Genomic DNA, 27,105 nt, shown 5'->3' with positions numbered 1-27,105 from the left:
CACAGCCTATATCCATCAACGGTATCGGTTCCCTTCTATACTGTTGCACATCAGACTATCACGCTGCTCACACAGACTAGAATCGAGAAATGCCGCATCCATCTGGCTCGGCCGTACTGATGAAATGGTCCTTGCCCATATCCGGGACTCTTCTCAGGTTGTGCACTCTCTCTCCATCGCGTTTGCCTGGACATGTTCGAAAAGAAGCTGGTAATATCGCTACAAGGCTGCACCTGATCAACGAAGGTCTTAACTCTCTTCCAGCTGATCAGATCGACCCTGAAATCGAAAAATCATGCAGAAGGATTTTGGGGACTTTGGCTGGTATTTACCGTGTAAGTGAAACAAGGGAAAGACTAATATTCCAACAATGGTTTCAAGACTCACTGATAATTGAACCGCTAGCGGTCACATGATGATCACCATGTCCACCTCACGAGCGACTGTGATGCTTTATTTTCAGCTAATACCGAACCTGGAACCTCATTGCTGAAGGCCGATCGCTTGGAAGCTTTCTTCAGTCAACCGGGGAAGAGTGGCCTCAAGCGCGCTTTGGAGGAGGATTGCACGCAGCTTCACAAAGATCTTTTTGTCGACGGGAATAGCCTTCCTTTGAACATCCAGAATCGATTATCAACGGACAGACTAGACAGTTTCAGCAATGAAACCTTTAGGGCACTTGAACACCACACCAAATGCGATCCAACTCTGCATGTCGATGAGGGAGACAGCCATAGCGACCAATCGCAGTGGCATCCAACGAGAATATGCCTAGCAAAGGAAAATTCCAAAATCCCAACATTCAACTTTCTGGTATCAACGATGGATATGGCTTACTGGCAAGACTTTCTGTTAGAAATGTGTGTGTTCGGCTTATTGATTCCTACACCACTGATCCTTAACTAACGTGGGCAAGATGGTCAGATGATAACTCCAACATTGAGTCTGAACCTATATGTAACCAAAGGTTCTGCTCAATTCTGGATCTTCAGTCAAACGTTCGAATACCAGTTGCTTTGGTACCGTCTAAAGGGCTTTCGAAGTTGAGAAGATACGGCTCTCTTGAACTAGCCCCCAGGCCCGGTCGTGGGGAGTCACTCTCCAGCGTGCTCAGATATTATGACCTCAAGATCAAAGACAAGCTTGTCTTAGCATATAACATTGCACGAGCTTATATGATGTTCTACGATTCGAAACTGAAGCGTATGAAGTGGACAAGCAGCAACATATATTTTATGCCAGTGGACAATGGTGGAGGCTCTTCGCCAGCCAGCATGCCCTTACGGGCATACCTATCGTTTCCATCTGGAAAAGACGATGCCGACGAGTCGCAGGAATTTATACGGGACGAATTGATGACTCACAGCTACCCTCGCATCTTCGACCTGGGTATATTGCTTCTCGAGATAGGACTTGGTGAAACCTTCCCCACGTTGCCGTGCGTAACCTATATGTCGCGAGTGAACAGCGACCATAGGTTGGCACGAAACCGTTTCAGAGAACTAAAAAGTACTGTATGGAAGGGTTTCGAGCACAAGTCTGTTTTCGACGAAGTTGTGAGCTTTTGCGTCGAGATCAAGCCTTCAACCCTGCATGAGAGGAGCAGTCGCCAAGCCATCACAGAGAGAACATCATCAACGGTACAGGGAACAATCAGGACGGGATCCTTGAGCGGAAACGTCTGATCTTCAACAAAGCCGTCCGCCCCTGGCCTGGTTGGTGAATGAGGGATTCGGAAACCCGGACAGGACGACATTATACATCAGAAGAAGGCATGAGAATAGACCATCAAATGAGTATCGCCAGGATCAGCCAACACAGCCATTAGCGGAATTCCATGCGGGGCGTAGTACACAATCTATACAGTGGCTTTCCAACCTTTGGAGAATTGGAACGAGTGTTGTGACAAAGGGCAGCCGGCGGCCTGTCATCGCAATCCTCGACACTGGATTGGATCCGGCCTTGCTACACTCAGAGTTTGGCGAGGATGCAACAAGTCGAATTGAGTTCAAGGACTTCGTAGACGGGTCAGGCATGGTCGACAACTGTGGCCATGGAACGTTCATGATCGGGCTGGCAATGAAGTGTGCTCCTTTTGCCACAATCGTTGTGGCTCGGATTGCAGCGAACTCGAAGGAGCTAGAAGGAAGGCAGCAATCAATTGCAAAGGTTTGAGAAGATCATGATCTGTAGAGTACTGGCGTTTTCAGAGGCTTCGACTAACCAAGATGTATGAGTAGGCTATCGAATGGGCTGCGGGCGGCAAACAGAAGGCCTATATCATCTCCATGTCTTTTGGATTTCCCAGGGCGGACATAGACATAGAAAATGCCATTCAAGAAGCGAACAAAACTCGAGGAAAATCCATAATCCTGTTGGCCAGTGCTGGGAACTCAGCATCCGACGTCGAATGTTTCCCTGCCCGGCTCGATTCTGTCATGTCCATTCACGCCACCGATCCCTATGGTTACTTCCTCAAGAGCAGTTCCATACATAGCGAATACGGCCCTGTAGCCCTGGGTACCTACGGAGACAGTTTACCTAGAGAATTTCTCTCTGGCGTATGCACAAAGTACCCCAATGCAATCGAGCCCGGCTCGTCAGTCGCCACAGCAGTCGCAGCGGGGATAAGTGCCACGTTTCTTTCATACGTCGATGCTCTTCCTGCACTAGGTAGTTTCTCAATCACTGAACGTGACAGCGCGAAACTGCAGCGTGTGTGGGAAACGAGAGGTATGGAGGCCTTGTTCAAACATATGAAAGCAAGGTGCACTAATCGTCAGTTATGGGTTGATCCAATTTCGTTCTGGAGGGATTGTGGAAGCCATGATGCAAGATATCGTGCAATTTTGGGATGTATGGAGGACTTCGACCGTTTGCGATAGCAGAGATAATGTTGAATGCATGACAGGGACCCGGTAACGGGTACTCAGAGATAATCGGAAGGGTGTATGGCGGTGGACTGGATGATGATGATGGGCGCTCTTTCGGAGACATCAATAGCCGCCAACCACTACTGAATTTTGATATTAGCAAAAGTCTTAGTATATCTATGCCGTCGCTGGTAACGTCGATATGCATCACTGATGCCAGATGGACGGTTGAAAAGTCCGTTTAGCCCCCACGCTGACCGGACTGGCTTCACGACGGCCTTGATTGGGTCATGCTGTCAAGGCTGTGTCACCGGGAGTATATAGATGTTTCGCCCCAGGCACCAGCGCGGACACACAACTTGCATTTCCTATATTACATCGATCTTTAACACAGGACTTACTATCATCAGATATCCGATCCTTCATAGCACAGGATCTAATCCGTCTGATAGATCGCCATGACGCAAAGGACCTGGTTCTTGCCACCCCACTTTAGCTTCTTGCCTGACGGAGAACTGGCACTTGGAACAGTGATCTCACATCCCAGCAGGCCAACCCGTATTCTCACCGCTCTGAGAAACGATGAATTCCCTGATATCGCATTGCCCAAGTCACTACCACCACCGAGACCGACCATCGCCACAACGGCGGCTCCAAGCGATCAATAGGTGGGAGTTTCTTCGCAAAGGTCGTCGACCTAGCCTCAGCGTCTGGGAGCGCCAACCTGTCCCATAGCCAGATCAAGTCATTGGGCAAGGTGGACCTCGAAATACGAATTTTCGAGAAGGGCTTGGCCGCGGATGCTCTTCAAAAGATTGTGGAGTTAGCCCCCGTGAAAAAACACATGAAGCAGAGCTTGTTCGGCAACCGTCCTTTCTACATTGTTTCTGGGCTGCGGGTAGCGAGAGACTCCTTTGAAGTGCTCTCCGAGACTACCTCAACCGCGTCAGCCTGGCAGATATGTCCCGGCCGGCTCCAGCTGAGCCCATACCTCTCGAAGTGGGAGCCGCCGCTACTGCGAGCCGCGAGAGAAGCAGGATGGATAGCTACAATACGGCACCTGGTGTCGTGTACACGTACCAAGTCCATGTGATCCGCGTGAAGCGCCATGAAACTGAGACGACGGAGCTGTTTTCGCACAGGACGGCCTTTCTCACGGGCGAGGGTGAAGACGAAGAGGATGAGGAACCGCAGGAGATGGAGTGTGTTGGGGTCAGTGCGGACGTGATGGGGAACGATATGGAGCTTGTGGTTACGTTCGACGAGCACTCGATCGGGAATGACCAGGAAACCTGCATCGTGTTCAAGGAAGACAACTAGTTTCTTCTTTGCATATCTACCTACCTCTTGAAACCACTGGGACTCTACTGTACCGCAGACAGATGATGAAACACGGTGTTCGTCTGTCCGGCCGAGAACACACCATCAAGATATATATCCACCAGATAGTTTGATAATGGTTGTAGGAAATAACTATTAATGTGTGTGCTTATAGGATTGGCTTCTCTCACCCAGATACCATGCATACCTAATTAGGACATACTTGATACTTGTCACCAATGATGAAGGACATTGAAGGTAGGCGAACCCTCTCGTTATAGCCTTGGGTAGAAAACAAAAGCTTCAAGCACTTGAATGGAATTGACGGGGCAAGTGGAAATCATGATGGTTAGAGTGCGATTAAAAATTGCCAGATGAAATGCTTTAATTTTTAGTAATAAGAGTTCTGTTAAGAGTAAGTTACTCAAGTCAATTCGTCACCAGACAACTACAAGGTGTCATAGTATAGTGGTCAGTACAACACGTTGTGGAAACACAACTGTTCCGTGTAGACCCCGGTTCGATTCCGGGTGACGCCATGTTTTTTGAGCTTTTTGCATGCTTATACAGTTTAACCTTTCCTCAGAGAAGCACAAGCAAGTACGGAGTACCTTTTATCAAGTTCCTTTACTCAACATGCCTCTATTAAGACCAACATGGGTTTCTTAATAATGAGTATAGGACTACTACAAGTATGCACCTCTATAGTGTTCTTGGCCTTGATGCCAAAACAATAACAACACAAAAAGCTCAGTAACCTATCTCTAAAACAACACGTGACATAAACGCAAATGCAAATCCCGCAATTCGTAAGTGAGTCGTTGGCTTTACGTCTTTTGCTGCGGTGATGCATCTCTGCATAATAACTCGGCAATTGTCTGTTTATCTCACCGACATAAAAATCCCGTGGAGCAGAAGGTGAACCTTGATAGTATAATTTGAAATCACCCTAATGCCGCCGCCGACAAAAGGAAGCTTTTCCCGGTGAATGGGCTGTTCTACACGGCGAAATGCAAAAATTTCTCGTCACAGGCCACAGGAAATGGAGGACTAACACCCCGCTATCGGGGCGACTTAGGAGAGCTACCTGCATGGGATATCACTCCACTTGAAAAGCTCCGGTGCTCCTCCCGAGATACATGGCGTTTTAGCGCTTGAGCACTCACTGGACGAAGGCAATGCGCCGAGAGGTTCACGTGGGGCTTTGTTTCGCGAGCGGAGGGCAGAGAGGGGACGTTGATGGGAATGGGCAAGCGAAGGGGGAAGGACAAAGTTGTAGTTGATATGGGCGCTGAACGGCAAACGGTTGCGATTGCGTTTCTGTCGAGCAATCTGGACCAGGTAAGGAAGGCCAGGGTAGCATTGGGACGGTATAAGTTGAGTGGCTAGCTTCAACAGATTACGGGTGCTTCTGCTCCAGTTCTGCTCCAGTCGCTATACCCAGCCAACCAAGATACCGCATACTGTAGTCGACGACCCCTTCTGCTGCGCTGCCCATACCCATTGCGTCCCGTCCCCAGAAGTTTCACTCCGTTTCAAGTCTTGTCCCGGCGCAATGCCTGCCTGGATACTCCGTACACAAGGGAATAGATCATCCGTATCCGCGTCTTGCATGCCGTTCGCCCGCATTCTCTAGGGTCATACGCCTCTTTGTCTGTTTTGTATCTTAACTAGCCCAGCAGGGGTTTTTTGGCCTGGACGCCACCAAACTGCAACGGGGTTTGGGAGGGGTTTCGCTGGCAAAGCGCAACGCCTGAAGGGCACCAGATCTGCAAACAGGATACTACCGTAATAGAGCAGACGAGTGACTAATAATATATGTCTCGTGTTTATTACAAGGCATGTCCAGAGCATATCTCCAAACTAAGTTGTGTACCTAAGGTAGGCATGGCAACTCAGTGACGTCCATGATACCTAGCTAGCCTCTATGTAGCTACGGCGCAGTTACTTAACCTTAGGCCGTAGCTTACCTAGGTATCTGATGACTGCTGCTAATAAGAGTTCGGAGCTGGAACTTACGGAGATACACCACACGCCGCACAGAAGGCTTCCAGGGCTCGAAGCAGCTTGGCAGTGATCAGTGAGGCAGGAGTCGTAACACGGTGGCACGCAGACCAACAACTTCCCCAGCGGCGAGACTCCCGTCTAGAACCCTCAATCGACCATTATCCATTGTACATACAGTGCGTGCATTGCTGATCGGTGAGCTGTGGCCAAACAAAGGCGTCGACCTGCCCACTGCCCACTGTCATCCGCAAATCCGCAATCCGCCCGTGTCCGCCGCCCGCCCACTTTCGCCTGCCTGGGTTTGGACCCATCCTCCCATCCTGATTCAGGCGCTGCCCTGCTTGATAAACGATAGTCTCGCAGTCTCTCGCTCGATCCCTCTTTCAGCAGACCTGACCTTCAGTTCCCAACAGCCGAACCCAGTGGAGAGACGACTTTCCCTTTGGCCATACATTTAATACCATCCATCATTTCCCTCGAACTAGTGGACTTTTGGTGACTCTTTTGCTCATCAACCACTGTGAATCCAACACATACCTACTTACTTACCTAACCTACCTTATACTTATCTTTGCGTTGGCATATACTCTTTCCCGACCGAAGGGTTCCCGATTGATTTTGCTCAGATCTTATCTTATCATCCACCCGCCCTTCCGATCAGAAGCAAACCAAAGATTCGTCATCGCTTGCCCCTCGTTGTCCAGGTTTACAACAAACACACTACGGCTTGGCTTCACTGCTAGCCAGCGCCCTAACAATCGCTGCAAACTGCCTGCCGCACTAGGTAGACAAAACCCATCCTTTCAGAACGCCATGGCTTCTGATTCCGGCCACCACACAACAACCTCGTCATCAACAGACTCTCCCGCCTCACCAACCACCAACATGTCGCTAGAGAACTACCATTTTCCCACGAGTCGTCTACAGACGGGCCACATCGAGCCCGGCAAGACGCCCTTAGTACTCGTCGCCTGCGGCAGCTTCTCGCCCATCACCTTCCTACATCTTCGCATGTTTTCGCTTGCACACGATTTTGTCAAGAGCAACACAAATTTCACCGTCATCGGCACCTACCTTTCGCCGGTCGGCGATGCCTACAAAAAGGTTGGGCTGGCTCCTGCACACCATCGCCTACGCATGGCAGAATTGGCTCTCCAGACGAGGACACAGACCACGGATTACTTGATGGTGGACCCATGGGAGGCTATGCACTCCGAATACATGTGAGTTGATCTGCCATCTATTGCCAATCATACGATGGCCAGCTACTGACTCGACCTTGGCGGACAAAAGGCCCACTGCCAAGGTATTAGATCACTTCGAGCATGAAGTCAACAACGTCCTCGGAGGCGTTGAGAATAGTAATGGCGAAAAGCAGCCCGTTCGCGTTGCTCTTCTGGCGGGCGCAGACTTGATTCAGACAATGAGCACGCCGGGCGTGTGGAGCCAAGACGATCTTGCCCATATTTTGGGCAAGTATGGCGCCTTCGTCATCGAGCGTGCTGGTACCGATATGCAAGAGGCTATGGGGACTCCGAAGGAGTGGGAGGACAACATCTACTCGATACCCCAGGTTGTCCCGAATGAGGTCTCGTCGACAAAAATCAGACTGCTATCTAAGCGTCGCATGAACATTGACTACCTCGTACCCACTGCTGTGGTCGATTACATTAAGGAGCATGGCCTGTACCAAGATGAGGATGGTAATACCACCGCCAATCTTAAGGACAAGGCATGAGAAGACTTGCAACAGCAACGGCAAGGATAGATACCCGGTTGCTTCGCTCGATTCGAGCCGCAGAATATTCCGCAGTCACCATGGGTAACTCGTGCTTCTGCGTGGATTAGAAGGTCCCAACTTGATTTGGCGTTTCGGAGGAGAGTTTCCTTCCAATGAGCTGCATCTGGTTCGCGAGAGTAATGCCCCGCCGCCCAAAAAGGCAGAGCCCTGAAATTTATGACGAAAACTACCAAAGTCAGATGTTTGTTGGAAAGCGAACGAGACGATACTGATCTATGGGGAAATAATCAAGGCCGAGGACGGATGAGGTGCGTTGATTCGCGATCGGAGTCACATGCGCACACAAAGTTACAGCTATATTTTTCTCTAAATCCTACAGCGTGGATAGAGATGGTATGGGACAGCAGACTTGTGTAGCAGTTCTTGTAGTTTTACTTTGACCTTATCCCGGCTTTTTGACACCCCTTTGCCCGCATACAGCATGCGAAAGAACCTCACGGGCTAGCCATAGCGTTATACCAAAGCGATGATATCAATACGGGACCATTCGATCTTGATCTCACATATGTACTTATGTTATATCCAATGCCACAAGGCATTTTGAGTATAGACAATAAACAAGATGAGCGACCAGGGACATCTCATGCGTTATACCTTCTTTGACCCGTGGATGCGGAACTTGTCTGACATTGCTGGAAAGGGGCTGTGCTGGTCAAGCCAGCATAACCCCTGAATATACCGAAGAAAGCTTGTACCGTGGGGGCGGTGGACTCACGAGAACACGCTGGCGCTGGAGCTCAGCCTTCGGATTACGCACATATGTCAGGTGGCTTGTTCCTGCTCACGGCATTTTTGAGGTTTACTTTATATTCGCTACTAAGCAAGCAGACCCTCCCCCTTTACCTAGAAAGCACTATCACATACTGGTTGTATCAGGGTTCCGTTGCTTGTTGCTCAGAGTCCAAGGCCCATCCATAAATATACTAATATCTAGACTGACTTGTTTAGTCACATGTACAACCCCCAATTCGTAGGTCCCAACAAATATACGTTCTCTTCGGGCTGTGTAACCGTGCCAGTGTTCGAAGATCGGACTTGGGAGAAGATCAGCACGATATGGACAACTCAAAGACGACGCATCCAAATTGGCTAGTATTGTTCGAATAACGAGCCACGCCTCCGCTGGTCTCCATTCCATGTCTTGTGGTTTTCCACATCCGAAAAGAATGAGCACGCCTCGCCTGGCTAATGCGGAGGAATTTCGTCAGCCCTCAAGGTCTGATCAGAACGGTGTTTTACCAAGCTGCCACCGGGCCACGAAGTGTAACATTGCATACATGTAATCTTTATGTGTATTTTGATCGAAGCCCTGGCCTTAGGTGGCCAGATGCTCCGAAACCCCAGATGCTGATGATATGAGTACAAGAATATGTACATCGTGCCTATATCCTACACCATCCCGGATTCGCTGGATGAAAATGGGTTTCCATGTGTTTTTTTATACAACCAACACGATCCGCTTACTTCCTCCGCTTCGCCAGTAAGGCGGGGTGGTTCAAGTTCGCTCGTGCAGCGGTACCCAGCTTGTGCACGGTCTGCCGCCTATCCCAGACGGTCGACCTGCCCTCTATCACCGAGACGATCTCCTCGGCCACCCTGTGCGCAAACATGGCACGTCCACTGCCCTTTGACTTCTTCTTGTTGACGGCGTCCAGAATCCACTGAATTGCCACACGCCTTCGTTGCCGGGCGGGCATGGGCTCAGGAACCTCGAGCGCATTACCACCACCGGCCATTCCCTTCATGCTCCGAATCCGCAGGAGCGGCGCCACGCTGTCGATGGCCAGAGTCATGTAGAGTACCGGATCCAACGGAAGTGTGTAGGCCGGCGGTGAGCCCGGAAGGAGCGGCCGAATAGGGGATACCTTCGGTGCCGATGATGTGCGGAGGAAGTTGAGGATCAAGGACATATCCTACAAAGAAAAAAGAGTCAGCTGTCTCAGGTTCTTATTCTCGTCCTGTTGCAACCGGCAATGGCTTGGCTCTGGAATAGCAGTGCTCTTACCCTCTGGGCTTTGCTGAGCTTGCCGTCCCGCATGAGTAGTTTGGTGACCTGATCTATCACCTCGGGATATCTCTTCTGCAGATGATCTTTTTTTCCAGGTAGCGCACTAAGCTTGCCAAACTTCAGCCCTACGTCCTCGTCGTACAGATCCTCTCCGGCCGCGATCTGCTCCAGCTTTGAAATGGCGTCCGCGTTCAGCCAATTCGGCGCGAAGTGCTCGGGAGGCGGAGGTGTGTATGATCTCTCGACCGAGCTTTGGCCGGCCATCGAGGGAGGCAGCGCGCCGCCAGAGCCCGACGGGGGCTCTCTCGAGGTGGTGTCGTCGGCCAATCCTCGCCGAGCGATGTGGAAGGGCGCAGCGGTTTTCCGTTCTGCATGCTGCAGGATTGATCGTGTGCGGATGGTGAGGGAGCGACATACCCCCCAGGGACTCAGCTTGGAAGCCATCTCGTCTCCCAATGCAGTCTTATGGCATTGGCTGCGAGAAACGTCTCGATATTCGATTTCCGAGCTTTGGGGCGATACTGCCGCTCTCGAATGCGCGATGCAACAAAATTGTTCGAGGCACCGTCGGAGATCGGGCAGGTTGTTCCGCAATTGGCGGTTGAAACCTCTGGACGCAGGACGGGCTGTGTGTGATATGCACTAAAACGAGCAAATCATGCTTAGCGGGGGCTTACCCTAAGACAGCCAGCCACGATCCGTCTAACACTTGCCGCTTGGATTCTGTACCTCGGTGGACCTCGGCATGTGCTTGCAATCAGTCCAGCGTCAGATGGTTTTCGGCCGGGTTGTCGATTAACGACCAGCCAGTCAATAGCTGAAAGACAAAGGAGTTGGAGTTGGAGTTGTCTCATGAAAATGACGATCCCAAGCAAGTAAATTACTAGAGAGCCACCTTCATTCAATCTACTCGTACGTTCCGACTTCACTTATTCCTATTTAATCCAATCCGACATTTTCCTTCTCGACTTCTTCCATCAAAAACGTCATTAGCGCCATCCCGGAATAGCTCATAGCGCCCATCAAGGTAGACCTCTCGCGACTCATTGATCCGACCCATCCCAGCAAATCGTCAAGATGGTCGCCGACGCCCTCATCTACCACCCCTCGGTGTCGCACTACCTCAAGTTCGTCGCGACGACGGCGGGTCGCGACAAGCTGCTGCGCACGCTGCAGTACTTCTCGCGCTTCTACGCGTGGTACCTGCTGCGGACCAACGGCACCAAGGGCGAGATCGCGCCCTTCGACGCCATCAAGAAGCAGTTCGGCCTCGCGCGCAAGCTGATGCGCGTGGGCAAGAACGTCGAGCACTTCAAGGCCGCCGCCACCGCCGCCGACTCCAAGGCCACCATGGACCCAGTGCTCCGCTACGCCGCCGTCGGCCGCCAGCTCGGCTACGCGGGCTACCTCACCTTCGACGCTGTCACCGTGCTCGACACGCTCGGCGTCCGCAAGTGGCAGGGCGCCCCGCGCGCCCAGCGCGAGGCCTTCCGCTGCTGGGCCATGGGCCTCATGTGCAGCGTCGCCGCCCAGGTCTACACCCTGTACCGCCTGCGCGAGCGCGAGGCCAAGGTGGATAAGAAGGAGGGCGAGGGTGTCGTAGAGGCCAAGCGCATCGCCATGTAAGTTTGATATCAGTTCCCTTGCCCCATTTGATGTTTCTCTGGTTAGAAAGACATCGTACTGATTAGACTCTGCAATAGTGAGCGATCCACCAGCCAGCTTCAGCTTCTCTCCGACCTGTGCGATTTGACTATCCCCACCTCTGCTCTGGCATGGACTAGCTTCGACGATGGCTTCGTGGGCCTGGCCGGTACTGTCAGCAGTTTGATTGGCGTCTACACACAATGGAAGAAGACAGCTTGATCTGTCCCGGGTGATGGTCTGGAGATGGTCCCACCAAGAAAAGTGATGGGCTGGCTATATGATGATCGCAATCGCTAGGGAATGTTGCTTTCGAGTCACGTTGCGATCCAAACTTATGAACCAGGGGCTACGCAGAGTTGATGGCTGTTATTGACTACAGTTATGCTGTTTGTACTAGTAGATGTTTACTGCGAGGTCAGAATCCTGTTGCAAGACTCCGTACTCAAAGCCGAGGCTTGATTCAGGTCTGAAGGGGGATATGGGCGCCAATGAATTTCTTGTATGTTCAATTTGACTTGATCTGTTGTGATAACTTCAGGTCTACTTTTGCCAATTTCCTACGCTTCAAAACTTACATACATGAGCTATTGTGGTGATTTTCATACCTAGACTTAGCCATCGCATTCAACGTCTCTCCTCCACATGGAGCTCTTACCTCCTGATACCCTCGTCCTTTGAGGGTTTTAAGATGAGTTTGCCGGCAAACTCGGTCACGTTGCGAACCGGCCCGCCAAAGAACCGGCATTACCTCCGCATTAGTGGGTCAGTATGGGGTATGGGGATAAATGTTCTCGAGAAACTAATGCTCCAGCCTCCAACACAGCATCACCAAGGCAGGATGGCGTGAGAATCAGTCGAGCAGTGGATCGCGGGTCTTCAGAACCCCGCAAACCACCATTCGTTGGTTGTATACTCGGTACTTAGCTGTACTGGAACGGCCCATTCCCGATGCGGAAGCCGATGTCTGATGATCGGAAAATGGGGTATGGGTATGGGGATATAAGGCATCATGTCATGAATATATGAGCTACGGCCCTTCTCGGAGTCCACTCAACTCGCGATAGGTTTGCCATGAGAAGGCCAGAAGGAGAATACTGTGCGTGACTGTGACGATGCTTGGCTTGTTGCTCTCAACCCTCGTCCTCGTGGGTGTCCCCTTGGCATCTACGGGCTCTTCCTCCGACTTTAGCCAGCATGATCCGAACCTGACCGTTCGGACAAGGACTGGCACGTTTGTCGGTGACTACAATGACACCTATCCGGACGTCAGACAGTTTAAGTATGTTCCCTATGCCAAGGTACGAGTTTCCACGTTCCTCTTACGATCCAAGGCACTGGCTTACATACATTTAAGCCCCCTGTCGGCTCTCTCAGGTGGGCATCACCTGAGCGCCTCGACTCCTCCAGCGAGGTGATTGATAGTACCACCTATGGCCCCTCGTGCGCACAATACGTGTCAGCGATCCCGTCAGTATGGGGCCTGAACATCACGGGCAACCTGATCGTGAACTACGGGCAGAGCCTCTTCGACGGGCGGGCGGCGCAGAACTCGGCCGAGGACTGCCTGAGCCTCGCCATCTGGACGCCCGCGAATGCGAGCGGCAACGGCGGCGGCGACGAAGATGACGGGAAGAAGAAGCTGCTGCCTGTTGTCATCTACTTGACGGGCGGCGGCGACCAGACCGGCGGCGTCAACATCCCGACACAGCTGCCGTCCCAGTGGGTCCACCGCTCGCAGCGGCACATTGTCGTGACGACCAACTACCGCGTCAACATCTTCAGCAACCCGCACGCCCACGTGCTCGACGGCAACGGCAACTTCGGCCGCCAGGACCAGCGCGCGGCCGTCGAGTGGGTGGCCGAGAACATCGCGGCCTTCGGGGGCGACCCGGCGCAGATGACGCTCTGGGGCCAGTCGGCCGGCGCCATCGCCGCCGACGGGTACCTGTTCGCGTTCCCCGAGGACCCGCTCGTGCGCGCGGCCATCACGAGCTCCGGGTCTGCGCTCGTGAACTTCGGGAGCCGCGACTACGCGGGCGCCAACTTCACGTTCGTGGCCAAGTCGCTGGGCTGCGACTTCGGCGATGTTACTGAAGCCAACAAGAAGAAGGAGCTCGAGTGTATGCGCCGCGTCCCCTTCCAGCGCATCAGCAACTTCGTCGGCCAGTACCAGGACAACTCGACGCTGGTGGACCCGTCGCAGCCGCCCATCACGTTCAGCAGCCAGCCGGACGAGAAGTGGGTGTTCGCCAACTACACGCAGCGCTACCTCGACGGCCAAGTGGCCCGGATCCCCGCCATCATCGGCACCACGGCGCGCGAGGGCTCGGCGCTCGCCTACGTGCCCATGGCGAGCTACACCGAGGGCCCCTCGGAGGCGACGGTGGTCCAGGGAACCCTACGATTCGTGTGCCCCGGCCACGCGTCGAGCGTGGCGCGCGACGGCCTGGGCCTCGCGACGCACCGCTACCACTGGGCGGGCGACTTCGCCAACCTCGGGCCTGTGCCCTGGCTCGGCGCGTACCACTACTCGGACCTGTACATGGTGTTCGGGTCGTACGGCATCGCGCCCGGCGAGGTCCCGCCGCTCGAGGTCGCGACCTCGGAGGCGATGCAGGACTACTTCCTCGACTTCGTCACGGATCCGGGGTCGCTGGCGGGCAAGGGTTGGCCGCAGTACCACGCGGGCGCCGAGGGGGGTGGGACGCTGGCGCAGTTCGGTGCGCACGGGAAGGCGGTTGAGCTCGTCACTGGGGACTCAGTCGAAGGGGCTTGCCATATTCCTGGGGTGGAATACAATACAAGGCCCTGAGCATTTCCCAACAACGAAACCACCGGGCTTGATGCAATGTACACAGATAAATTTCCAGCATTGGAACATCCACGGTCTATACCGCTCGCTTTATGAAAATAAGATGTGGTATCTCAGAAAACCTCCGATCCGCTTTCTTTTCTTCAAAGAAAGATGCCCTACAGCGCTGCCCATACAAGTATGCTAACATGCGGTGTCGATAACACAAGCCCAATCTCGAAAACTAGGCCTTGACTCCGTGGGCTAGGCTCTGAAGATGGCGCCTATAATGAAGCTGTAGCGATTTTGCGTTAGTAAGCTGATGATGATCACCAAGAAGCGGATGAAGTTAGGGGGCCATAAAATGAGGTGGTGCATGGGGATCGTAAACAAGACGGACTTGAACTTACACTATCCGCCGCGGCGCCTAGCGCATGAACGCCCGTCAGCTTGAGAAACCACCCGAGCTGGATCTTCTCGATGAACAAGCTGGCGTCCTCCTCCTTCACCTCGGGGTCCAGCAGGATCTCCCTAGGGAATGCGGGCTTCACCGTCGCAGTGCGGCCGATGCCGATCAAGTCGCAACCTCCGCCGGCCAGCGCGGCCTCCATGCCCCCCCCGCGACCGGAAGCCGCCCGTGACCATCAGCGGCACGTCGCCGCCGATCTCGCTGCGCACGGCGCTGGCAAACTCGAGGAAGAAGGCCTCGCGGGCTTTGGTGCGCTCCGACTTCTTCTGGGGCTGCTTCTGCTCATCTAGTAGTTGTATATTAGTATCGCACACATACCGACCACGCAAGAAACAGAACACGAGCGACTTACAATGGGATTCTCGTACGTGCCTCCGCTGACCTCGACAAAGTCCACGCCCGCCTTGGCGATGAGCCGGAGCTGCTCCAGGCAGGCCTTCAGCTCTTCGGGCGACTGATGGTCCCCCAGTTTAGCTTGATTCCGATGCAGAACTCTGGGGGCACCGCGGCACGCATGGCCTTGATGATCTCGACGACGATCTTGGCGCGCGCGTCGGGCGAGCCGCCGTAGGCGTCAGTGCGCTTGTTCGACTTCTCGGAGAGGAACTGCGCCAGCCTGGAAGACAGATTGGGTTTTGTTAGCCCGGTCTATGCTTTCTGATCTCCCTCTCCTGCTCTTCCATGGGGCAAAACTAAAACTGACAGGCATACACATACAGAGAGAGGTAACCCGATGGAGAAGGAAAAGGAGAAATGACTACTCACAGGTAGCCATGCGCAGCATGGATCTCAGCCCCCGCAAACCCCGCCTCAGCAGCCAGCTTTGCCGTCTCAGCGAAGCGGCCCACGACAAGCCGGATCTCTTCGACGGTCATCTCGCGCGGCGTACCAAGGACGAGGGCGCCGATGAGGCGGTCCAACAAGCCCGCGCCGAAGTCGAGGGGCACGGCGCTGGGCGCGATGGACGGGGCGAAGAGCCCCCGCGCGCCGGCGTTCCTGGGCGACTGGCGGCCCGGGTGGTTGATCTGGACGACGGTCGGGGTAGCGCCGTCCGGGTTGTTGCTGCACTACCGCGCCCAGCCCTTCCAGGCCTCGAGCAGGGCGGTGCGCTCCAGCGTGTGGTTGTAGGCGTCGTTGGCCTTGTCGCCGACGTACTGGGTGTCGACGTCCACATTGCCTATACACGGCGTGAGTATTAGTAAACATATATAAGTAGTCAGCCAGACCAATGATCAGAAGAATGGAGAGTTGGTTTCAACAAAATAGGTTGTCGTTATAGGATTAGGTAAGCGATGCTATATTGGATATGTACCCGTCAGCACCAACCCCCAGCCGCCCTTCGCCCATTCGCTGTAGACGGCGTTAGTTGCCTTACTGGGAAGTGCATCCTTGTCGGCTAGTCCTTCAGCAAGGGCGACTTTGGCCAGGCGATTTGGCAGTGTATGTAAGTCCGCATCTGAGCGTCAGGGGCTTCGCTATGGCCAGGTCGGACATGATTTTGCTTGATGGAAACAATTATTCCGTATGGCCTTTGCAGATTGGACCACAACTTCTCTACCTCGCTGTCTATGTACCTCGGTTGGCTCTTTATAGAGTGGATGAGTCGGTCAATGGGGTTCGGACACTTTCCCCTGGAGCAGCCATTTGCGCCGACTGTGGGGCATCTCGAAACATGGCACATTATTTCACGAGAAGTGCAGCGCTGGCTAGTGTCTTTGACAGGCCAGCCGGAGCCCTGTAGCAAATCTTATGTATTATACTTGGCTACTTCTTCTCACGCCTAAATGCCCAAGAAGCAAGCATAGGTTAGGATAGTAGTTTACTCGGTCCAAACGAAACGCTTGTCAAGTAATTAGCTAGTTTACAGGGCGGTGGAACATGACTCCGACGAGCCAGGATGTCTCCTGGGAGAGACGACAAGACACTATGAACCACGCCGCTTACTTTAAGCAGCGGGCTTGACGTTTCTGGCCTTTCGCTTTCGGCCTATCGAGAGCAGGTCAGATCACATCCATTACTCAACATCGTTTTCATGCTACTTACATTTGGTGGTAGTGCTGGCTTGAGCCGCGGTCGTGGTAGCTGTCAGAGTAGGCTGGGCCGTCACAGGGGTCAACGGGGCCTTGGTCGAAGTGGCCAAAGTCGTTGGTGCAGGGGCAACGGTAACAGTGCTGCTGGCGACCGGTTTGGCGGCAGCAGGAGCATCGGCTGAGCCAGCGGCGCTGCCCGAACCGATGGCAGTGGTCAACTCGCCGCTCTCGATATAAACACCGGAGAAGAAACTGTAGAAGCGAATCAGTAATAAGACCCTATATGTTTAGGGCCTCTTTTGTTGCTTACATGTCCTCGTTCGAATCGGTGAAACCGCTTCTGGCCAGCTCCAGAACACCCAGGTGCCAGTCGGCACCGTTGCTAGACGTGCTCGCCTTGACCGGCGCCACCGTCTGTTTCAGGGCGTCGGAGCCCGTGGAGTGCCAGAAGCCGACGGTGCCGGCGTCGAAGTCGATCTCGTAGGCCACGTTGTGCCAGACGCCGGCCTCCCAGGGGTGTCCCACTGCGACTTGCTGTCGACGAACCAGCGCAGGGCGGGGTCCGCGTCGCCCTGCGCGCCGCTGATCCAGCCGGCCTTCATCTCGGTGAAGTGGCTCTCGAAGAAGGCGATCTGGTGCTCCCGGTTGACCGAGGGCGCGTTGGTCTCGGCGCGCTTCATGCTGAAGTGGTAGTAGACCTTGCCCTTGTTGATGGCCGCCTTGGTCTGCGGGATCAGCTCGGTCCGGCGCATGGCGTCGCCGTTCCAGAATGCCGTGTCAGTCAGCGAGATCTTGACGCCCTGCTTGGACGCGCCGTCGGCCGGGTTCTTGAAGTCCGCCGACAGGTTGACGTACTCGGCTACCTCCCCCTTACCGTGGATGTAGTACTGGTACTCGCCGACTGGGTTCGAGAAGGACCACTTGTCGAGGTCGGCCGAGGAGGCATAGTCGTTGAAACGGCCATCCCAGAGCACAGTGCCAGCCGAGACGGCACTGGCAGCGAGCAAGACGGTGCCCGAAATCTGGGAAGTGAACAACATGGTTGTAAAAAGGTTGAAAAGAGTGGAAGTGGGAGAGAGACTTGCTCTGTAAAATGAATGACAACAAGCGACTCAGCCGCCGAGATAGAAACGAGTGTATGGTAAGAAGGGAGAAGTGCGAGAGTGCGACATGGAAGCAGAATCACAAGAACTCGACTGCAACGAAGTCCTCGCCGTTCTTTTATATGGCAGACGTATCATGGCTTTGGACGTTGTGCCCCACGAGCAGTGCAATTTGGCAGTTTCAGATACAACCCAGTCGGTTGACAGCGTGGGCGAGGATGGAATGATGAAGGGATCGTCTGGGTCGACGCCGACCCTTGCAGCCCCTGCTGTCGTTTGATATAAATTGGGTGCGGGTCCCCCATAACACATGCAACGGCAAAACCCCACCCCGAGCCTCGGATCCTCCCGATCGAGCGAACTCTTGTCTTGTCTTCGACCCGGCTGGCTGGGTTGCAGACAGATGCAACTCATTATCGAGTTGTCTTATAGGGGCCTATACCAATCATTCTCTGCCAAGTGATATGACATCTCCCAATACAGCCCCTTACCTACATACTTACAAGGTCTAATCTACGCTTTACAGAGTCTCAGGAAGTGTAGGAAGTATATGGCAAGGTACAGCGTAAGATGGGACATAATAGGCACATGTTGAGGCGACTAGGCCTTCTTCTGTTCGAGTTATGAGGGATAGGGGTTCTTCAGAGCAATATCTATGGGCGGCCTGACATATTGACCCACTTCCATATCACAATTAACACTTGCTCTCGAGGACTCAAGAGAATAGACAAACGCCGAAAGATGATTGATGATGCTCTCTATATACGAGGAACTTTTAGCCGCCTATAGCAATTCAATGCAGCGGCTTAGGGCAATGACAAAAATGCAAATCTAGCGCTGTCCTCTCCGAATGGCCATCGTCACACGGTGACAGACAAGGGTAGTTGTGCCGCTGTGACACTCGAGCTGTATCTACAAGACTGTAATGGAGTTAGCAAGAGGTGGTGAAATACTTTCATGATAGGGGAAGACTTACTCTGGTAGTTGTAGTACTTCTGCTGGTTGCCCTTCTTGTTGACATTCCATTCCTGTCGTCTCGCGGCGTTGTGCTCCACCTTACGGGCGCGCTTCTCTGCACGCTTGACTTCCTTCCTCTTCTCGTCCGTCACACCAACCATGCCAATACCACCCTGATCTCGGGGGATGACTGCGCTGCTTCGGCCACGTTCTTGATGAGCGACCTGGTTGTCGCCACTGGGCTCACCGGGCTCCACAGTGCTGCCTTCAAGCGCCAGTCGCTCGGCTCTCTCCTCGGGGGTGGGATAGCTGTGCAAGTTCTGGCGGTAGTATTTCTGCAAAGACCGGTGGCCTACGGCACGCCCAGAAGGCAGATGCAAGGATGTATCGTCATGAAAGATGGCGCGATGTTTGTGAGCATGTGAATGCCAGCCATCTGGTTGGTGGTGAGCGCGAGGGTCGGTAGAGGAGTGATGGGGGTGCTTATCAAGTCGCGCATATTGCTGCAGATGACCCTCAATCGGAACAGAGGTGATTTCATCGGAATCGCATGAAGATTCCGAACTGTCCGTCTCCCAACCTTCCTCAGTTTCTGTGATCTCATCGCCGTCCTCTCCAACTGCTTTGGCTGATCGTCTGGCTCCAAGCTTAACACCGCCAGGCTGCTTATCGCCATCAACGGATTCATCATCAGACGCTTCATCGTCGGAGTAGGTGCTTCGGAAATCGTAAAACTCTCCAATCTCGAGCTGCTCGTCTTCAGTGGTGTAGGGGATTTTGCAATGCCCTTTGTCTCTCATATGCGTCTGGACCGCAAAGGCATTGCTTCTCATCTTTCCGCAATATAAGCATTCGCAGAGCTCGTGGATGCGTTCCTGCAAGTTCTCGATCAAGCCCTCAAGGTTCACTAGGTACTCCTTCTCGGGTATGAAGCAGCCGTGAATCCTCTCCATGTGAGTTACGTTCAAAGGGACGGATGGTGACTCATAGTTGCAGAACAAGCACGACTTGAGTGTGACAGTAGGGACGGGGGTCGCTGCAGTAGAAGCAGCATCGTCGGCATTTTCTGATACGCGATGTCTCTCACGTTGTGCTTGGTCGGAGGGCTGCGGGTTAGAAGGCCGCTTGACGGGTGATGGCCTCTCGTCGACAGAACGCTCATTGAGCTTGGTCTTCTTCAAGTTCTCGACAACCTCGCTGAACTCATCCTCGGCGTCGGAGTCGACATCATCTTTCTCCACAGGTAGCGGCTCCCCAAGGGAGAAGGTTGAGCTCATGACGGAGCTAGCATCGTCGCCATTGACGCTCGGCCCCTTTCGCTGCATAGCCATCTCTCTTGCTTTGTGTTTTTGACTTCCCAGATGGTTCCGGTAGGAGTTCTCACTGAAGAAGTTCTTCTGGCAAACCTCACACAGTTGTTGGAAACCGGCCTTGTCAGCTTCGGCGGTAGTGGCAGCCCTGGCTTGCAGTACCTTCTCGGTAAATACTTCAGAGGAGATGGGAGGCAGAGAAGCAACACGACGCTTTAGGTTATACCGGCTATGAGAAGACTGGTCAGTCGATGTGATCAAACCAAAGAAAGACAGGGAGAGGGGTGCAGTTATACTTACTGCCAATCACTCTTCATATGACTCTTCTGAGTGTCAGCAAACCTGAAAGCCACCTGACAAGTGTTGCAGGTGTATTGGTGAGAGGAGGATGTATCGGGCTTCTCAGCAAGACCGTTTGAAGGCCTGCTCGAAGAGATTGTGGCCATGACTGCGCGAGGATGGTACAACCAACAAAGGGTCGTAACTAATTTTAACGCGATTGTAATGGATAATGGTGTAGGTGTAGGCGAACGGAGAATCGACCCGACAATCGAGATGGAGGTACTCTATGTATGTAGACTCTGGAGACAACCGGACCGGGCGGACAAGCGCTGAGGAGGGGTTATCAGGTGCCAAGGTCGCAGTGAAGAATTTGAAGTTAAGTGTTCTTTTATTCTGGCGCACGCGACAGCAATCGCGTTGTGTACGATTGTGGTGGAGGAAGTTGAAAGGTATGCAGAAGGTGAAAGTCCGCCACCGTTAAAGTGATGATGATAGTGGACTTCGCAATGCGCTCCTTCTGGCTTCTGTCGTACGGAGTACTTGCTGCACAATTTCCGATGTTAGTGACTGGGAGGAGCCACGGGCTAGGAGAGCCAATCTGGATATTTTCTCTTACCTTTCTTTTGATGCTTCTCTTATAATCGTTTCCTAGAAATAATGAAGTTCGTGAACTTCCTGACTGGACGGGGAAAGGGCTGAAGAAAAGTTCCTCAGAGCAAATCTCCAGGGCCTCTGATGGAGGGGTTAATCGTGTGGGTGGCGTTATCTAATGTGGTGGGGGTTTTGATCGAATCTCCAGTCATCAGGCAAAATTTCAGCAGGTACGTCAGGGCATGCAAAGTCCAGGGCTGAGCGCCAAGAAGAAAAACATAGGGGAAAGATGGAGAAGGTCGGCAGTCCATTGAATAGTAATAGTAGCAGCCCGGTAGTATACATTTACACATAGAGATGCATAGGAGGTACATATACGGAGAACACATGCATGCACCATTGACTAAGCGTTGTCGGCCTATGACTCCTGCTAACGGTTCTTTTACACATCATGTATTACTCATCCTGGAAATATGTCCAATGTCCTCCATGAAGCGCCACCCCTTTGTATTCACAGCAGTTGGAGAGGTCGAGGCCCCACGGTCTCCCCCACAAAGACAAAGCAACTCATGACATGCAGTTCAACGCTCGGGATCTACTAACCTAGCACTTTCAACTGCTTCGTAAAGTAGGTAGTAAGTAGACGAACACGAGTACTGGCTTGTTCCCGTCAGCTCACTGCATCGCCAACCATGTCGCTATTGTATTACATCGAAATGGAAAATATGAACAAGCAGCATGAAACGACATGACATGGCAGGCTCCCGATCAGACTGACTTGTGAACATGTGCATGGTCACTACCATGTAGATACTCTTGCAAAAGCTGACCCGATGCGATGGGCTTTTTGTCGAATGTTGATTGATGGAGGAATGGGGGCACGCTTCATACATACTGGAGGTAGTGGCCCCCTAACGGCGACACTGCTACATTTGGCGTATGTTGGCGTATGCCGCAGGTCCCGGCCGAAACCTAGACCTAGTGGACCATCCGTCGTTAGGGACTGGGAACCATTGCCCATCATTGCGTAGCACCCAGCACTCACCTCCTACCATTCATGCATCTATCCTGTGACGAGGCTGACATACCGAGCGTATCCTTTTGAATGATGGACTCGGGCCTTTTGTCCTTCTCCAACTAGATACCATCGAGACCCGAGACCTGGTTGATGAGACGCCGTCTAGAGCTTGCAACAGAAACACCTGTTCCGCTAGCTCGAGTCAGCCCGCCCCTACTGCTAACCTAGGGCCATCAACTCCCAGGAACCCATCGACTTTCTTCAGATCGGCCGGCATTCCGTACATCTTTCAACACGATCAACACGACCACCGACACATATGCGATTTGGTGTCCTCGACCGCATCAACAACCCCCTCGCCTTTTCTTCTCCGCGCAAACGAAGGCGAGGCATTTGCCGCGCATTGGCAGCCGGATTTCCGTGCGACTCGACCTCCATGTCATGACACACGACACGACAAGGATGCCCGACTGTGCTCACGGCCATGGCAGCCTCGAAGCAGACATTCTTGCCGCCTTGTGGGAGGAGATTCCCTTTTCGCGACTGCCCGTAGATGCCCCTGCAGAGCTGAAGGAGCTGGTCATCGATATCGAGAATCCCAAGCGAGTGTATGCCATATACCGCGCCAGTCGTCGGCACAACATCCAGCTGCTGGTCGAGAAGTTCATATACCAACTCCGATACGGCTGCGATTCCGACGATTGCCCGACTTCCACCTGCTTCAGCTGCCGCACACGCCTAGCTGGCAGAGCCCCCATACGGCGCTATAGTCCGACCAGTGCCAGGACGTTGGCCATTTACCTTGCCAGCCAGGACAACCCAGAGTCTCGACTTTGTCCTAACCTACAGGGTTCAAAGGGACCAGGCGATGCGATAAAATCCTTGATCTTTGGGCCTAAGCCAGGCGTTCGTTCGCCGGAGCGTGGGCAGCCCAAACCATTCAAGCACCACAGCAGTTATCATCGTACAAATACCGTGGAAGATGAAGAGAGGCCGAAAGCGCCCTCATCTCCTTCTAGCCCCAAAACAGCGGCGTGTTCGGGGTCTGCAGTGGAAGGCAACCAGGCAGACGGCGATGCAGTACCCCGCAAATCCTATAGCGGAACGCGGTCCCCAAACAATGTCGTGTCCCGAGTGACTATCAGCGAACGACCTATACGTAAGGATTATAGGTCATTTGCTGCAAATGTCTTTGGCACTGTGGCCTTTAAGATGTTGGAGTGGCTCACGCCTCAGAATCTCGGGGCTATATCAGAAAATGCAGCTCAAGTAACCAGAAGATCGACGGCAGCTGATCCCCAAAGAGAACTCCCCCAGCCGCGTGGACATGTTGGAAGGGCAGTTCGTGCCGTCAGGATCAACTTCGGTAGATTTCGAAGAGCCCCGTTACGATAAGTCAGGCTCTCCTCGCATTCCTCCACAGAGGCCGTTGCCGCCTGATGTTCGCCAGGCTCCCGGAAATTCGCTCGATGATGGAGACAAGGATTTAGACCGGAAACATCTACCAAACGGAGCGGCTAGTAACCAGTCGACTCGGCCAGGACATTCCAAGAAGAGATCAAGTGCCAGACTTCGAACCTCCACATCAGCCCGACCTCAGATCAAGGTCACGTCTGACCACTATTCCGAGCCGCATCCCGATCAGCCCTTATCTGGACTGAAATCACCTCGGGCCACTACAGGACAACTGGATCATCTACCCAACGGGTTCTCGGTCTCGGGTCCTGTTCTCTCTCGTCAAGCATCTTCGGAAAAGTTGGAACAGGAACCCGATAGCCCGAAAGCCACCGATACCAAGTGGGGTAATTCGGATCACCATGATAGGGAGGTTAACGACGTGCATCCAGCAGGGGGCGATGCTGTCAGTGAATCGAAACCTACTCGTGGTGCTTTGATGGATTCGGAGTCTTCCGATGCGAGTAATGGTGTCATTGAGGGCGAGCCTAGCATTGATGAAACCCTACCACAGTCACTACCGATCCTGCGCAACGATACGATAGACTTCATTTGTGATGTGCTTCAGGAGGATGGGACCACGGAGACGCACCTTCTTGAGCCTCCTTCCATAGAGAATTCCCTCAGACGGAGATTTAAACCTTTGAGGCGCAAAAGGGGAGCTGACGGTGCATATCACTCTAACCTTCGACTCGAGTGGAAACTGTTCATTGAACAGAGCATCTTCAATACTTTGAGTGATCCTTACGCCATACTCGAGTCGTTCGGCGAGCGCGATACCTTACTGGACTCACAAAGCCTCTGGTACTACATGCTGCGAATGACTCGAGTTGCTCCCAGCTTGGTATTGGATAGCCTTTGGATTGCTTCATCAAGTCTATTCGCTCCTCCTAGGGCCCTACAGTCGCCTCAATCTCCAACCGCCCAAGTCTTCCCAAGGCACCCCCGACCGCTTACGAACGACCAAGCCGGTGCGGTCTTATCCGTGTGTTTCCATGCTTTGGTGGCCCTTGCGCCACTCTTGGAAGATCCAAAGCAGCTCATGGACATGTCACGCATCAGATCTCACGGTCTAACAAGGTCAGGTTCGGGAGCTATTGCGTCTCAGCCAACCGCGTTATGTCTTCAGTATGAGGATGCGTTTTCAGATGACTTGGCACTGCGATTAGCGAGGCGGCTACTAACTGCTATACCTGCGCGGAGGTACTTCGATGAACTGTTGCAATTCGATCAAGACGAGGAAGAGACTGATGGCGAGCCGGACATACTTGACACGCTCCTTTCTCACATCGAAATATCTAACAGCTTCCCTCAAACTCTTCTGGAGTTTTCTGATACCGAAAGACAAATGCACGAGAAGCGAGTTCCCGTGTTGTTGCTTGACTGGGCGAGAACCATTATGATGAGCGAGTGGGAAGGCAGACCCGAGGTTGCTGGCAATGGCCCCTTTGGCGGCGCGCTCTCACTGTTCGAGGCCATGTGTAAGTTATTTGATGCCTCCCATCGCAACATGCACCTAGACTGACAAGATACAGATTCGAAGCGGAGGTCTCTCATGCTAGCTGACGCTGCTTTCCGCACGGAATACTTCGGTGATCGGCTGGATGCCATCAACATGCCAGTCTCGTGGCTGACCTGCAACTCTACCCGCCAAAAGGTCCATTTACTAGACTACCCCTACATATTCCACCCGTCATCTCTGGTGTCCTACTTTCGTGGCATAAACTTCTCCCGTATGAGTCGGGCTTATGAGGAATCACACTCCTTACAAAGTCGGATTCGCGCGATTGTAGAGCCGGACAGCTTAGTTACCGAGCCGCATCAGCGGAATGTTCTTCAAGACCTTCTCAGAGTCCCGTCCGCCAAGTTCCTTATCTTGGACATTGGCAGGCAAACCGTCATCAGAGATGCGTTTGACCAGTTGTGGCGGAGGGAAAGAGCGCGAGCTCATGAGACCTCTCAAAGTACATATTGGCGAGGATGCCGGAGAGGAAGGCTTCGACTCGGGTGGCGTCCAGCAGGAGTTTTTCCGTCTAGCGATGGCCGAGGCGTTGAATCCGGATTTCGGCGCCTTCGCTATTGATGACAGAACCCGCATGACCTGGTTCCAACCAGGTTCTCTCCAGCCTGATTGGAAGTTCGAGCTAGTTGGTCTCCTGATCTCTCTCGCCTTGCACAACGGCTTAACGCTGCCGATCACCTTTCCCAAGGCCTTGTACAGACGACTGCTTGGCGAGCCTGTCACGGAACTCCATCACATTGCCGATGGCTGGCCAGACCTCGCCAATGGTCTTACTACACTACTCGAGTGGGACGAGAAGGACGGTGCCGTCGAAGACGTCTTCGCACGCACCTATGAATTCTCCATCTCCATGTTCGGCCAGCCCGTCTCCCGGGAAATGGACGCATCCAGCACCGCCGAGTGGCCACAGTTCTCCAGCAGCGTGCCCGCGAGCGCGAACCCCGAGGACGCGCCCCTGGTCACGGGCGACAACCGCGAGGCGTACGTGAGCGACTACATCCGCTACCTGACGGACGTGAGCGTGGCGCCGCAGTTCGCGGCCTTTGCGCGCGGGTTCCGCACGTGCCCGCACCCCAAGTCGCTGCGCCTGCTGAACGCGCCGCTGCTGCAGTCGCTCGTCGAGGGCCAACAAGAAATCGACATCGGCGAGCTCAAGCGCGCGGCCCGATACGTCGGCTGGGACGCCTCGCACCGCACCGTGCGCGACTTCTGGAGCGTCGTCCGCCGTTACGACGACGGCATGCGCCGCAAGCTGCTCGAGTTCGTCACCGCCTCGGACCGCGTCCCCGTCGGCGGCATGCGCAACATCCAGTTCGTCGTCCAGCGCAACGGCGAGGAGGAGGGCGACGGCGGACACTTGCCTACGGCTTACACCTGCTACGGCACTCTCTTGCTGCCCGAGTACCGCGACAAAGAGGCCCTGGCCGAGAGGCTGCGGATGGCGCTGGAGAACGCGCAGGGGTTCGGTTTCGCGTAAAGAGAGTTGACGGGGAAGGGCCGGAGAGGCTTGATTGGTACGTTGTACGTGGTAGTATGGAGGGTCAGCTGGAGGGAGGAACTGGAACTTGGTCGCGTGATAAGATACATAGAGGGAACAGCTTTGGAGAGCGGTGGCGATATGGCCAGACGAACTGTCCGAGTAGAATCGAAGGTGGAACAAGGGGTGGATGGGCGTACACAGCGGGGAAAGAGCGTTTAGTTTCCAGGTAAAATAAGTGTCGTGGGGAAATTTCGTTTTCCTTTACTCATATATGGACTTGCTTCTCAGCGTATTTGCTATACAAATACAGTTAAATGCGGACTGCTGCTCTTTCTGATATGTATATGTATTGCTTAAAGCAGGCAGTGCTTTTGATAAATGCGTCTCAGAGAAATATACTCTTTCCATATTATACTGTCTTTCCTGGGTCCTCTGCATCTG

The 27,105-nt window shown here is 53.5% G+C and overlaps 10 protein-coding genes across 10 annotated transcripts; 6 read left to right on the top strand and 4 right to left on the bottom strand.

Annotated features, from left to right (window-relative positions):
• Positions 1-465: 465 nt before the first annotated feature.
• On the top strand, positions 466-2,885 carry PG994_006355 (uncharacterized protein; the record flags this gene model as incomplete). Its single annotated transcript, XM_066857764.1, has 5 exons — positions 466-862; positions 917-1,019; positions 1,079-1,640; positions 1,867-2,169; positions 2,241-2,885. Coding segments are annotated over 5 exons (2,010 nt in total), but the record flags the coding sequence as incomplete, so codon positions are not given.
• Positions 2,886-3,833: 948 nt separating this feature from the next.
• PG994_006354 (uncharacterized protein) lies at positions 3,834-4,193 on the top strand (the record flags this gene model as incomplete). Its single annotated transcript, XM_066857763.1, has 1 exon — positions 3,834-4,193. One exon carries the CDS (start codon positions 3,834-3,836, stop codon positions 4,191-4,193), a length of 360 nt encoding a protein of 119 aa, XP_066717032.1.
• Positions 4,194-7,085: 2,892 nt separating this feature from the next.
• On the top strand, positions 7,086-7,938 carry PG994_006353 (nicotinamide/nicotinic acid mononucleotide adenylyltransferase; the record flags this gene model as incomplete). Its single annotated transcript, XM_066857762.1, has 2 exons — positions 7,086-7,423; positions 7,494-7,938. 2 exons carry the CDS (start codon positions 7,086-7,088, stop codon positions 7,936-7,938), a joined length of 783 nt encoding a protein of 260 aa, XP_066717031.1.
• A 1,523-nt stretch (positions 7,939-9,461) lies between these two features.
• PG994_006352 (uncharacterized protein) lies at positions 9,462-10,453 on the bottom strand (the record flags this gene model as incomplete). The annotated part of the gene is made up of 2 exons (XM_066857761.1): positions 9,462-9,914; positions 10,007-10,453. The coding sequence occupies 2 exons, from the start codon at positions 10,451-10,453 to the stop codon at positions 9,462-9,464; spliced, it is 900 nt and encodes a 299-aa protein (XP_066717030.1).
• A 633-nt stretch (positions 10,454-11,086) lies between these two features.
• On the top strand, positions 11,087-11,875 carry PG994_006351 (response to dsRNA; the record flags this gene model as incomplete). Its single annotated transcript, XM_066857760.1, has 2 exons — positions 11,087-11,631; positions 11,713-11,875. The coding sequence occupies 2 exons, from the start codon at positions 11,087-11,089 to the stop codon at positions 11,873-11,875; spliced, it is 708 nt and encodes a 235-aa protein (XP_066717029.1).
• Positions 11,876-12,768: 893 nt separating this feature from the next.
• On the top strand, positions 12,769-14,468 carry PG994_006350 (uncharacterized protein; the record flags this gene model as incomplete). Its single annotated transcript, XM_066857759.1, has 2 exons — positions 12,769-12,954; positions 13,011-14,468. The coding sequence occupies 2 exons, from the start codon at positions 12,769-12,771 to the stop codon at positions 14,466-14,468; spliced, it is 1,644 nt and encodes a 547-aa protein (XP_066717028.1).
• A 510-nt stretch (positions 14,469-14,978) lies between these two features.
• PG994_006349 (uncharacterized protein) lies at positions 14,979-16,122 on the bottom strand (the record flags this gene model as incomplete). Its single annotated transcript, XM_066857758.1, has 5 exons — positions 14,979-15,197; positions 15,269-15,370; positions 15,421-15,532; positions 15,682-15,983; positions 16,072-16,122. The coding sequence occupies 5 exons, from the start codon at positions 16,120-16,122 to the stop codon at positions 14,979-14,981; spliced, it is 786 nt and encodes a 261-aa protein (XP_066717027.1).
• Positions 16,123-17,365: 1,243 nt separating this feature from the next.
• Positions 17,366-17,986, bottom strand: PG994_006348 (uncharacterized protein; the record flags this gene model as incomplete). Its single annotated transcript, XM_066857757.1, has 1 exon — positions 17,366-17,986. One exon carries the CDS (start codon positions 17,984-17,986, stop codon positions 17,366-17,368), a length of 621 nt encoding a protein of 206 aa, XP_066717026.1.
• A 975-nt stretch (positions 17,987-18,961) lies between these two features.
• PG994_006347 (c2h2 type zinc finger containing protein) lies at positions 18,962-20,762 on the bottom strand (the record flags this gene model as incomplete). The annotated part of the gene is made up of 3 exons (XM_066857756.1): positions 18,962-18,969; positions 19,026-20,545; positions 20,617-20,762. The coding sequence occupies 3 exons, from the start codon at positions 20,760-20,762 to the stop codon at positions 18,962-18,964; spliced, it is 1,674 nt and encodes a 557-aa protein (XP_066717025.1).
• A 1,886-nt stretch (positions 20,763-22,648) lies between these two features.
• Positions 22,649-26,661, top strand: PG994_006346 (uncharacterized protein; the record flags this gene model as incomplete). The annotated part of the gene is given in 4 exon segments (XM_066857755.1): positions 22,649-23,476; positions 23,499-25,143; positions 25,198-25,573; positions 25,584-26,661. 4 exon segments carry the CDS (start codon positions 22,649-22,651, stop codon positions 26,659-26,661), a joined length of 3,927 nt encoding a protein of 1,308 aa, XP_066717024.1.
• Between the last annotated feature and the right edge of the window lie 444 nt (positions 26,662-27,105).

The sequence above is a fragment of the Apiospora phragmitis genome (genome assembly GCF_038363925.1).
Source record: "Apiospora phragmitis strain CBS 135458 chromosome Unknown utg000006l:1.0-5683423.0:1.0-5690449.0, whole genome shotgun sequence".
In the NCBI taxonomy this organism is placed as follows: Eukaryota; Fungi; Ascomycota; class Sordariomycetes; order Amphisphaeriales; family Apiosporaceae; genus Apiospora; species Apiospora phragmitis.
The sequence above is the reverse complement of the archived record's forward strand: the minus strand, read 5'-3'. Positions and strand labels throughout refer to the sequence as shown.